The sequence below is a fragment of the Portunus trituberculatus genome, chromosome 5 (assembly GCF_017591435.1).
Source record: "Portunus trituberculatus isolate SZX2019 chromosome 5, ASM1759143v1, whole genome shotgun sequence".
Lineage (NCBI taxonomy): Eukaryota > Metazoa > Arthropoda > Malacostraca > Decapoda > Portunidae > Portunus > Portunus trituberculatus.
In genome coordinates this window covers 7,168,174-7,179,795 of record NC_059259.1, presented here as the reverse complement: position 1 = coordinate 7,179,795, position 11,622 = coordinate 7,168,174, and the positions used below count along the sequence as shown (strand labels likewise).

General features: G+C 43.8%; 1 protein-coding gene across 1 annotated transcript; it reads right to left on the bottom strand.

Moving 5' to 3' along the window:
• Nucleotides 1–585: 585 nt before the first annotated feature.
• LOC123514904 lies at nt 586–4,678 on the bottom strand (the record flags this gene model as incomplete). The annotated part of the gene is made up of 8 exons (XM_045273165.1): nt 4,508–4,678; nt 4,150–4,281; nt 3,544–3,738; nt 3,029–3,265; nt 2,193–2,425; nt 1,877–2,014; nt 1,058–1,244; nt 586–858 (listed from the first exon to the last, which is right to left on the bottom strand). Coding segments are annotated over exons 4-8 (1,035 nt in total), but the record flags the coding sequence as incomplete, so codon positions are not given.
• Nucleotides 4,679–11,622: the final 6,944 nt, after the last annotated feature.

The following is an 11,622-nucleotide window of genomic DNA, read 5'->3' as shown; positions in this document are numbered from 1 at the left end:
TCTCGATGTAGGAAGGAGAATGATGTCAAGGAAAAGGATCGTGTGTGTGTGTGTGTGTGTGTGTGTGTGTGTGTGTGATAGATTATGTGTATGCTTCCGGCTGGAGAGAGAGAGAGAGAGAGAGAGAGAGAGAGAGAGAGAGAGAGAGAGAGAGAGAGAGAGAAAATATATATAACAATTTGATGCACAAGAAATTCAGGAAGTGAGCATACTTATCATTAACATATTTTTATTCTTATTCCTCTTTATATTATTTTCTTTTTTTTTTTCGTTCGGCCTTGAAAACATGACAATTGATTTACTTTTCCTCTTTGCATTTTATCTGTCAGTGCTTGTGTCTGTTTACCTTCCTTTCTGTTGATTAATCTGTCGGTTTACGTAGTAGTAGTAGTAGTAGTAGTAGTAGTAGTAGCAATGATGATAATGTTTATAATCTTTTAATTTGTTTACATGCCAACGAGAGAGAGAGAGAGAGAGAGAGAGAGAGGAATATATACAGAAAAAAAAATGTTAAATCGATTTGGAAGGAGGACAAGGAACAAAAGGAAAATGAAGAGGAGAAAAAGTATGAAGAGATGCAGGAGGAGGAGGAGGAGGGGAGAGAGAAGTCCTTTTGTGAAGATACGAATGCAGGATCTCCAGCAGGAAGGACACCACTGCGAGGACGAGCCCGAGGGAGAAGAGGAGAAAGAAGCCTTGGAGATGAGTGTGTGTGAGAGGCGCTGGCCCACTCTCTTTCTCTCCTTTTATTTCTCTTCCTTCTGCTTCTTCCTCTCTCCTCTTCTCGCGCCACTTCCGCCGGGACTCCTTCTTCGCCTCCGTCAGCGTGTCTTGGTACCACTTGTCCAGCAAACCGGCCTGGAGCGAGAGTAGTGATGAAAATAAAATAAAATAAAATAAAATAGTCACGTCTCGAAAGAAAATGTGGTAATGAAAGAAAACGGATTTACTATAAGGGAAACTATAATTTTCTGTTTCGAATGACCAGATTAAGCTATTTCTCTTTATAGTTTCTTTGTTCCTTCTCTTACATCACATTTAGCTCGTGTAATCTCACCTCGACGCACATCCATATGACGTGGTTGAAGTGAGTCTTGTACGGGGCGTCGTGGGGCACTGGGAAGGCTGCGGGGCTGGGAAAGATGATCTCCTTGCCTAGGTACAGCCGTTCTTTGCCTCCCTCACTCAGGAAGCCGTGTGTGATGGCTTGCTCTAGGTACCGTCTGCCGTCCACGTGCGCCTCCCTTGAGAGAAATTGATAAGACAGGTAGTATAGACAGGCTAGCAGATAGATATAGATACAGACAGAGACAGACACAGTGGCACAGACTTATAAGCAGGATAACAGGCAGGTAGACAGATATACAGACAGGCTGTTACATTAATATAGATAAATATACAGAGACAAACAAACAGATCGGTAGATATAGACAAAAATAAGGGGAAAGTAGTTTAAACAAGAAAGAATAAAAACAAAGCAAAAGAAACTAGGAAATATTAAAGAATGGAAAGTGAGATTAACATTAGCAGGAAAAACGCGAAAAAAACAAGTAGGGAAAAGAAGGAAAATTTTAATCACCTGCTCATTAGCGTGAGGGAAAGACAAACACTGATAAATAGATAGATAGACAAACAGATAGATAGATATATAGATAAGTATAATTGAACTAAACGTTACGAACCATCCCTGATTAATTACCTGCCTTGTAGTGAAAGAGACAGACACGGACAGATAGACAGCAATAATAAACCATCGCACACCTGTCTATAGCGAGAGAAGCGATATAGACACACAGGTAGAAAGGCACATTTGACCTAGATAGACAGGTAGACGGGTAAACTAGACAGGTATATTTAATCTTCTCAAAATACTCACCTGTTCCGTAGCGCTCCTGTCAGCCCTTCGTCAGTAGTGTGGACCACCTGCATGAGTTGGCCAATGGCTCTCAGCATGGGGGAGTCCGAGGCGAGGTAGGAGGCGCGGTGGTCTGCTCCATAGGGCGGCATTGTGAGCCTGAAGTAGCAGTGCCCTTGAGGAGTACACACACACACACACACACACACACACACATATGTCTGGTATCATAATCGGTAGCAGCGGTGGGATATTCACGGCAATTACACACACACACACACACACACACACACACACACACACACACACACACACACACACACACACACACACACACCTGTCTACATAAGCCACCAGGTCACTCAGGGTCTCAATTCTCCTCGGGTAGGTGGGCAGCGTCAGCGCTGCCGTCAGGTTGCCGCGATAGGCTGTCCCGAAGACCAGAGAAAACACCATCCAGGCCGCCACGAGTATCCTGTAGGAGGGGGCAGCGGGAAGGCGTCCTGGGAGATCCTGTCCTAGCAGCATTCTCAGTGTTCTGTCCACGGCGCGGCCTTCCTCCTGAAGTAGCTGAAGAATTGGGGTTAGAAGTATTTATATGTAGATGTTACAATATTTTTCTACGCTTTTTTGTTAATGTTACCCAAAACTCCTTTATTTTATCATTTTATTTAATCTGTCTGTTTGTTATTGATCTGTCTACATTCCAATCGACTATATATCTGTCTGTTTGCCTGTATTCCTGTTTGTCTCTCTGTCTATCCGTCTGTCAGCTTATTTATCTGGCTGGGTGTTTATATCTCTGTATTTATGTTTATTTGTGCGCATACTTGTCTCTTTGTCCGTCTGTCTCCTTGAATATCACTCACTGGTTTGTAATTTCGCCGGGAGTGACTTGTGTAATTAAAAGCAAACACGCAGCGATCCTTGTTTAGCAGGGAGTGTAATTGTGGTGTCTGTAATCACCATTGTCATCGATTACAAACACGGGATATCGAGAACTGGTGACTAGTTGACACCTGGTGATTATCTTGTATTTTTGTTACCTTTTTTTGCCTTCCTTGACGTGGCACAGCTTTATCTTTTCATATATATACGTTTCTATATTAAGGTCCGTTGTAGTATTGTTATCGCGAACACCACAAGTTTGTCAAATCCAGTTATGAGTCTCACCATCTTAAAAACGACGGGGAGCAGGCAGATCGTGAGGAAGGTGAGCAGCCAGACGGTTCCGGATAGGGGCAGATAGAGACTCAGCCAGCCCGGGGCGAGGGAGGGCGTGGCGAGGCTGAAGGAAATCCTGATGCGGTCAAAGGGACAGGTGAAGTCATAAAGGGGAAGGCGCGACTCCAGGATGACGTACACCATGGGGATCATCTGTGAACGCCTCTGTGCCAGCTGTGACGCCACCTGAGAGAGAGAGAGAGAGAGAGAGAGAGAGAGAGAGAGAGAGAGAGAGAATCAGTTAACAAATAGAGGAAAGTAGAGATTTAACAAGGATTTTAAGCCATTCTTGACTATTTACCCTCAAAAATATAACAGAAATAGATTTATACTCGTAACATTAAATAAAAATTAGAGATAGAGCAAGAATTTCAAACCTTCCTCGTGCCCTTGACTAATTTCCCTTAAGTTTGGGAAATAAAAGGGATAAACAAGCCATATAAGAGCAGATAATGATAGCGTACATCGTCCCAAGAGTCGCTGGGCAGAAGGTGGACGGTGAAGTTGAGTTTAGTGGCCAAGGCGGCGAGCAGGACGGAGTTGAAGCCCGTAAAGGTGGCGGTGATGTCGGCAGCGGCGGTGGTGGTGGTGGTCAGTGTCCCTGGCCCCAGAACGGCATGAAGTTTAGCGATGTTATATTAAGTAGCCCTCCATGAAAGCTGCCGGCACGATAGTAAGAGTAGTAGTGGTAGTAGTAGTAGTAGTAATAGTGGTGGTGGTGGTAGTAGTAGTAGAAATAATAGTAGTAATAGGAGAAGGAAGGGGAATAAAAAGAGGAGGAAGAGAAGGGAAGGCAGTGATATCAGTATTAGTTGTAGTAGTAGTAATAGTAGTAGTAGTAGTAGGAAGAGGAGGAGGAGGAGGAGGAGGAGAAAGAAAAGGAAGAAAAAAAAGTAGTAGTAGTAGTATTATTAGTAGTAGTAGTAGCAGCAGTAGTAATAATAGTGGTACATAACAGTAGAAGTATTTTTGAAAATATAATAATTATGACATCTTTTAAGACAAAGTAAGGTTATAAACACAATTAGCTAGATTTTCAGTCACTTTCACTCATGTAACTTCTCACTGACTTTGAATACTTATCAGGGAAGAACGGGACTGCAGTGAGGGTGGTAAGGCCATCTGAGGGCGTCCACGTGGCCACCTGTACCACCTGCCCGTCGCCACCTGGGCTGTAGGGCAGGTACAGGTACACATCACACCTGTAAACACATATGAGAGACTCTAAAGGAAGGTAACACACAAAAAAGGAAAGAACTAAATGAATTAATGAAATACATGAACTAATCAGTAAAAACAAACTGCTATTAATAGTGCCAGCGGTGGGATAGGATTTTAACACACACACACACACACACACACACACACACACACACACACACACACACACACACACACTCACTCTCACTCTCTCTCTCTCTCTCTCACCTGTTTCCTTCCCGCAGGTTAATGAGCAGTGCGTCCATCATTGTGAGAGTCCAGTGGGCGTGCATGAGGGCGTGTAGGCGTGGGGCAGGGAGGCTGGTGAGCACTACGAGCCGCGTGCCCGTCACCAGCAGCCGCGAGGACAGGGAGGTCTCGCAGAAGGCGCTGAGGAAAGGGATGTCCTCGCCCACAGCCACCACCACCACCACCCGCCGCGACCTTCTCCTCAGCTTGATAGGATGGACACGAAGGTAAGTCTCTCTCTCTCTCTCTCTCTCTCTCTCTCTCTCTCTCTCTCTCTCTCTCGTTTTTATCATGATTTTTGCATTATTATACACCATAACAGACGTAACACGCTTTTTAAATAGAAATGTAAAAATATAACACACACACACACACACACACACACACACACACACACACACACACACACACACACACACACACACACACACACACACCTGTCTTTGAGCTCACCTGGCGAACATGGGACAGCAGGTGTGTGAAGTTGTACCCTCTGTCTAAGTTCAGCTGGAACACACCTATCCCTCCGTCCCATCCTGCTGTCACCTGGGGGGGGATTGGTGGGGGGGCCAGGTTGAATTTGACTGTATGGTGGTAGTAGTAGTAGTAGTAGTAGTTGTTGTTGTTGTTGTTGTTGTTGTTGTTGTTGTTGTGGTGGTGGTGGTGGTGGTGGTGGTGGTGGTGGTGGTGGTGGTGGTGGTGGTGGTGGTGGTGGTGCTACTACTACTACTACTACTACTACTACTACTACTACTACTACTACTACTACTACTACTACTACTACTACTACTACTACTACTACTACTACTACTACTACTACTACTACTACTACTACGCACACACACACACACACACACACACACACACACACACACACACACACACACACACACACACACACACACACACACGTAGATAATTATATAAAAGAAGTTGTGTATATTTATTTATTTTATTTTATTTTGTTAGTTTTATGCATTTATTTATTTATTCATTTACTTATTGAGAGAGAGAGAGAGAGAGAGAGAGAGAGACAGAGAATTTTTACCATCTTAACGATTACCATAAAAAAAGACTTGCATTATTTACGTGTTGCATTACATCTTACCTGAATTAAGACACGAAGATTACCTGTCTGACCGAGGAGGAGGAGGAGGAGGAGGAAGAGGAAGTGAGGAGCAGGAGGGTGACTAAGGAGGTTCCCCCGTCACTCTTCATCACTTCCTTTAGCGTGTTTTGTGTCCCTTGTATCACCCTCGTCACGCTATCTAGAAAGAGAGAGAGAGAGAGAGAGAGAGAGAGAGAGAGAGAGAGAGAGAGAGAGAGGGTAAGGAGGAGGGTTCTTGGTAGGAAAGCGTCTTATAGAGTGAGAAATAATTTAGTTACCAAACTCCTCCTCTTGCCATCAAAATTAGAAGAGAATGGAAAAGAAACAGTATATTGTGTACAAGCCAATGAGGAAGGGAGGAAAATGCTTCATAACTCGAGGAAGAAGAAAACGGGAAGAAATCGAAAAAATAAAGAAACTGGAACTCTCTCTCCGCTTCTGAATATCAATCTTCCTACGACTTGACTTTTTTTTTACCCCTTCAGTACCAGGACACGTTTTTACATTCATTCTTATTATTATTTGGAGATTTTATAAAGCTTCAGAAACTTTGTGCGGGGATTGAAATAGGGAAGACTATACTATAGCTTCTGACCACCATAAACTCTTCATAATGTAAAAAAAAATCGTCTAATTATACACACAGCTCATGGTAAAAAAAAAAAAAAAAGTATCAAGACATTTGTTCCTTACTTTTGGATAACTCTTAATAATTCTAAGGAACTGGCAATCCAATGAGCCATTTTATTCCATTTTTTGTTGCCCTTGGCCAATCTTCACTCTTGCGTAAAAAAAAAGCTAATTTATTTGTTTATTTATTATTATTTTTATTATTTTATTATTTTTCTTTAGCACTGCCGATCCAGATTCTTATTACTTTATCAATACAGAGATTTGTCAAAACCTTCTCGAGTAGAACATTGCACAGTTTGTGTCTGCATTATGCATTGTTACTGTGTGTGCTGGGGTGGGTGTGATTATTCCCGCATGAATGGTGCATGATGGGCAAACCCTGAGTGAGGCGGCAGTGTTGTGTGGCGCCGCTGCTGCTGTTGACAAGGCGACAGTCCATCACTCCTGCGACGTGATTAGTGGCAGACAAACAAGGAAGACGAGGAAGAAGAAAACGAGGAGATGAAGAAAGACGATGAGGTTTGGGCGTATCGAAAGACGAGGAGTGTGTTTGGAGGAGGATGGAAATGGATCAACATGGCAGGAGAGAGAGAGAGAGAGAGAGAGAGAGAGAGAGAGAGAGAGACTGAGGCTATGGGAAGTGTCTCTCTACTTCGAACATAAGAAATAGGGAATAGAATTGGTGATAGGTAGAAGGAAGAGCGGAGGTGAGGCTTAAACATGGCAGCTAATTATCTCAGCATTGACTTTGGTAAGCTCGTTAATTTTGTAAAACCTATTACCTATTTGTTGTGTTCTAAGTAGGTCTATTGCACCTCTCCAAAAGTTTATCTCTGCTCATTAACCCCTTCAGTACTGGGACGCATTTTTTACCTTGAGTTTTGGTATGGTTAGATTTTATTTACACTGCGAAGGGTCTGTGGAGGTCAGATGATTAATAGCTAGAGTCTTCAGTATTTTAATCCCCACAAAGTTGGTGAAGCTGTATAAAATCACCATATAGTAAGAAAATTAGATATGAAAACGTGTCATGTTACTAAAGAGGTTAAAATTATCCAAGATGTGAAATAAATCTTAAGTTAACAATCGCCGCGCTTCTATTCACTAACAGTCAGAATGAACATTAATGGCAGTTTAGGGAGAATTGATTGCTGAAACACTCGTTGAACACTCACTCCACACATGACGATTCGTGCTGGCCTTGGCGAGGAAGGTGTTATCATTACCCTGCCGCCTAGTCCTGCACATGGCGACCAGCAGAGAGGTAGGGAAGGGAGTGGATGGTGCTTGTGGCTGCCTGTGATGCTTCAGTGAGATGACTGCGAGTAGTGAACATACCGAAGCCAGGAATGGTGAGAGAATGACACACACACGTACACACATACACACCTGCAGGTCGTGGCAAGGGCAAGGTGAGGCTCCCAGCACACACCCACGTCCACGCACACGCCCAGACGCCCACTGCAGACACCACCCCCATGGCGTATCTGCGGGAGGAAGAAATGGAGAAGGAAGAGGAGGAAGAAGAAAACGAGGAGATGAAGAAAGACGAGGAGGTTTGGGCGTATCGAAAGACGAGGAGTGTGTTTGGAGGAGGATGGAAATGGATCAACATGGCAGGAGAGAGAGAGAGAGAGAGAGAGAGAGAGAGAGAGAGAGAGAGAGAGAGATGCTGGTAATGGGAGTGACTGAGGAAGATGCTGAAAATGGAGTGTGTTGAACCTTAATCTTCTGTGGTCTTCCTAACCTAACCTAACCTAACAAGATTGAATGTGACCCCTTTAGCACCATGCCTCGTTTTCACATTCATTCTGGTTACTATTTAGCGATTTTATACAGCTTCAGAAACTTACGTGGGGATTCAAGATAATGAAGACTCTGACCATTAATATTTTGACCTCCTTAGACCCTTTCTGATGCAAATAAAATCGTCTAAACAACCAAAAACATATTAAAAAAAATGCGTCTCAGCACTGAAGGGGTTAAAATGCTGGCACTCAACTAATGGCACCTAACCTAACCTGACCTAAACTTGCAAGACTGAATTTAAACTGCTGGCACTCACTGATGGCACTGGTACGGGAGGCGCGGCAAGGCTCCTCGTGTGGCGGGAGAGGCGGTGAGAGTGATGGAGGTAGAAGTGAGGAGAGTGAAGGAAGAAGAGGTGGTGCCGTGCATGTTGAAAGGGTTGCGTGTGGCACTGTGGGAATGCCAAGCCACGCCCTCTCGCTTTGATTGCAGACTTCATGGGAGGCAGGAGTACTGATTGGCTGATTGTGCTTCTGGCCCTGATGGTGGTGGTGATGGTGGTAGTTGGGGTGTGGTGTGGTGTTGTGTGGTAGAGGTGGTTATGGTGTGGTGTGGTTGTGGTGTGGCGTGGTGTGGTATGATGGTGGTGGTGGTGGTTGTGGTGTGGTATCGCGATTGTGGTGGTGGTTGTGGTATGGTGCAGTGTAGTGTGGTGGTTGTGGTGTGTAGTGTTGTATAGTGTGGTGTGGTGTGTAGTGCTGTGTGCTGTTGGTGGTGGTGGTTATGGTGATGGTGGTGGTGGTGGTGGTCTCCGTCTTACTTCTCATTCTTCCCTAAGTTGATCGATGAATTAGTATTGCCTTGGGAAGCTGGGAAGGTAAACTGTGGGAACCTATGTCACAGTGAGCTCGTGTCCCAGGGTGAGGAGTGAGGGGTGACGAGTGTCCGCCACTGACTCAGAAAACAGCGAGATTGAGATACTTAGCCACAAGGGCCACACGTGGCCATCTTGTGCCTCAGCTTTGCCTTCCTACATGAAGATAGTTTGACAAGGCTTCTGCACAGTTCTCCATTAACCCCTTCAGTACCAAGACAAGTTTTCATATTCATTCTGCTTACTATCTGATGATTTTATACAGCTTCAGAAACTTTTGTGGGGATTAGAACAGTGAAGACTCTGGCCATTAATCTATTCTGACCTCCATAGATCCTTCCTAATGTAAATAAAGTTGTCTAATCATACTCAAAAGTCGTGGTAAAAATGCGTCCCAGTACTGAGGGATTAAGGAAAGGAAGCATTCATAATTACTCAACAACACATATCTACGGTAGTGAATTCATTCGGATGAGGGAACGAAGCGTCTTGAAATACAGATCCGAACCGCTACACGAAGCTTAAGGAAAAGCCAAAGCAGGGAGCAGGACCGTTTAAACGGGTTCGATCCGCCATTTGTCGGTCTTTCGGCGTCACCTCAAAGGAATGATACACAACTCACCAACACTCGTGTGTGTGTGTGTGTGGACGGGCAGCGTGGCATTGTCGCGATGCAAGTTCAGTGTTGTCTTGGATGGACACGAGTATTTTTACAATTTTGAACTCAATTGCAGAGAAACTCAAAATGAGTTGGGTGTATCCTTGTCGTTTCCATACAGTCCCGTCACATGCTGGAATTTTAAAAGAGCATTTATCGTGTTGATAATGCAGAAAACTTGTTAACATGTCATTAGAATTACAGAAACATTCTTAAAAACTCGTATAACTTCAAGTAGAGCCCTTTGAAAATAGTGAAGCTGCAGTGTGGTCACCCCACCTGGCCACTCCAATGGACCTGACGAGTGGTGAAGAGGAGGCCGGGGCTGGGCGTTGGGGGGCGTAAACTGTGTACAAATGTGTTGGTATTGGCGGTGGTGTGTTGGTGGTAGTGGTGTCAGTGTGTTGTGTAATGGTGGTGGTAGCCAAAGGTTGGCGATGCAATTGATGAAGCCGTTGTGTCCCTCGCCTATCACTGACACACTCCCGTTCATGAGGGCGAAGGTGGGCAGGTGCAGGTACTGGCAGTAGTGGTGGTAGTGGTATTTAAATGCTTGTGTAAAGATATATGGATAAGCGGGTAATTTGATGGGTTGATAGGTATGTAAATGGACAGTTGGATAAACAAACAGATAGATGGATAGGTAGGCAGATAGATAAGTCAATTAATTCGTAGATGATTAACAAGTTAGATGTGTAGAGAGATAGAAAAATGTGTATATTCCTTTATTTATCATCACTTCACCCTTATTTATTACCAGAAACACTCGTATAATCAGGCGATGGAAATAGAGAATGAGAAATAACAAAGTCTGCCTTTTAAGCTTCGCTGGAGATGCCAACACTCGCTGTACAACAAGATACAATTTAATATTTCCTCCTTTGACAAATAACCAAATCTTGAACACAATAACGAAGGGAGATGTCACAATAGCCAGTAAATCATTATGTGGTGTTTGTACAAGTATAGTGTCTCATTAACAAGAGATTTAGTAACAGATAGTTATCATAAACATTTGTACACTCGTGTTCCCTTCACAGACACCTTCTGCTGCGAGTGGGGAGACAGTAGTTGTCTAGTGGTCGTGGTTACGGTAAATGTGGTGCTGCTGGCGGTGGTTATACTGTTCCGTACACACACACCCACACGCACATAGCCATCAACTCTCAAAAGACAATCTTATATACGGAAAATACTCGTAAACACACTCAAAACACCTCCACACACATCCAAAACATGCCTACCCAAGCACACACACACAGCCATGGACACTCAAAAGACACTCTTATATACTGAAAACTCTCATAAACACACTCAAAACACCCCCACACACATCCAAAACATGCCTATATACACCCAAACACACACACATATAAGTGAAGTGAAGTGTTGCTCTGTTACCAACAGTTTTCAAGCAGCGGGAATCACCAATCACCAAGCAAGACGAGCAGTCCAAGGCTTCACCACAAGCCCCACACTGCCTTATCTTCATCAATTAAAGGTATATATAAGGCCATTCACTTATTGCTAGGTTATCTTTACATATGAGAGTGAAAACAGTACGCAAATATTGAAAAGCGAGCATTAAAAAAGCAAGTCGTTTCTATTTGCCGCTGATATTTGCTTCCTTTACTTACCGTAAGCCAAACATGTGTCAGAATGCAACCATTTGTCTGCCATTTCATATACCATAGTCAAAAGTTGTCTGTATGGCTTAATTTTGGCTTGGTGAGATGATAAAGGCTAAATATGGAGGTCCCGCCGCCATCTTTCCCGATGTTGCCTGAGGCCCGCCACCCCCCAAGGTCCCCCAGTCACTCCTCAACCCCCGCCAGCCTTCTGGCGGGGGGAGAGTGATTACTTTTTTCATATATTTCCTGACGGTAATATTACGCTTCCATGGTATGATTTTATGGTTTCTATAAATGTTTCGTTGTGTTTGAAGTGTATTCCGCGCCTGTGTTGGGTAAATATGTGGCATTTAGTGGTGTTTTGTGGCGTATTTTAAAGGCTTTTTAACGGTCAAAATTTTCCCTTTCGATTTATGAGCTTTTTTATTTAAAGGTATAAGT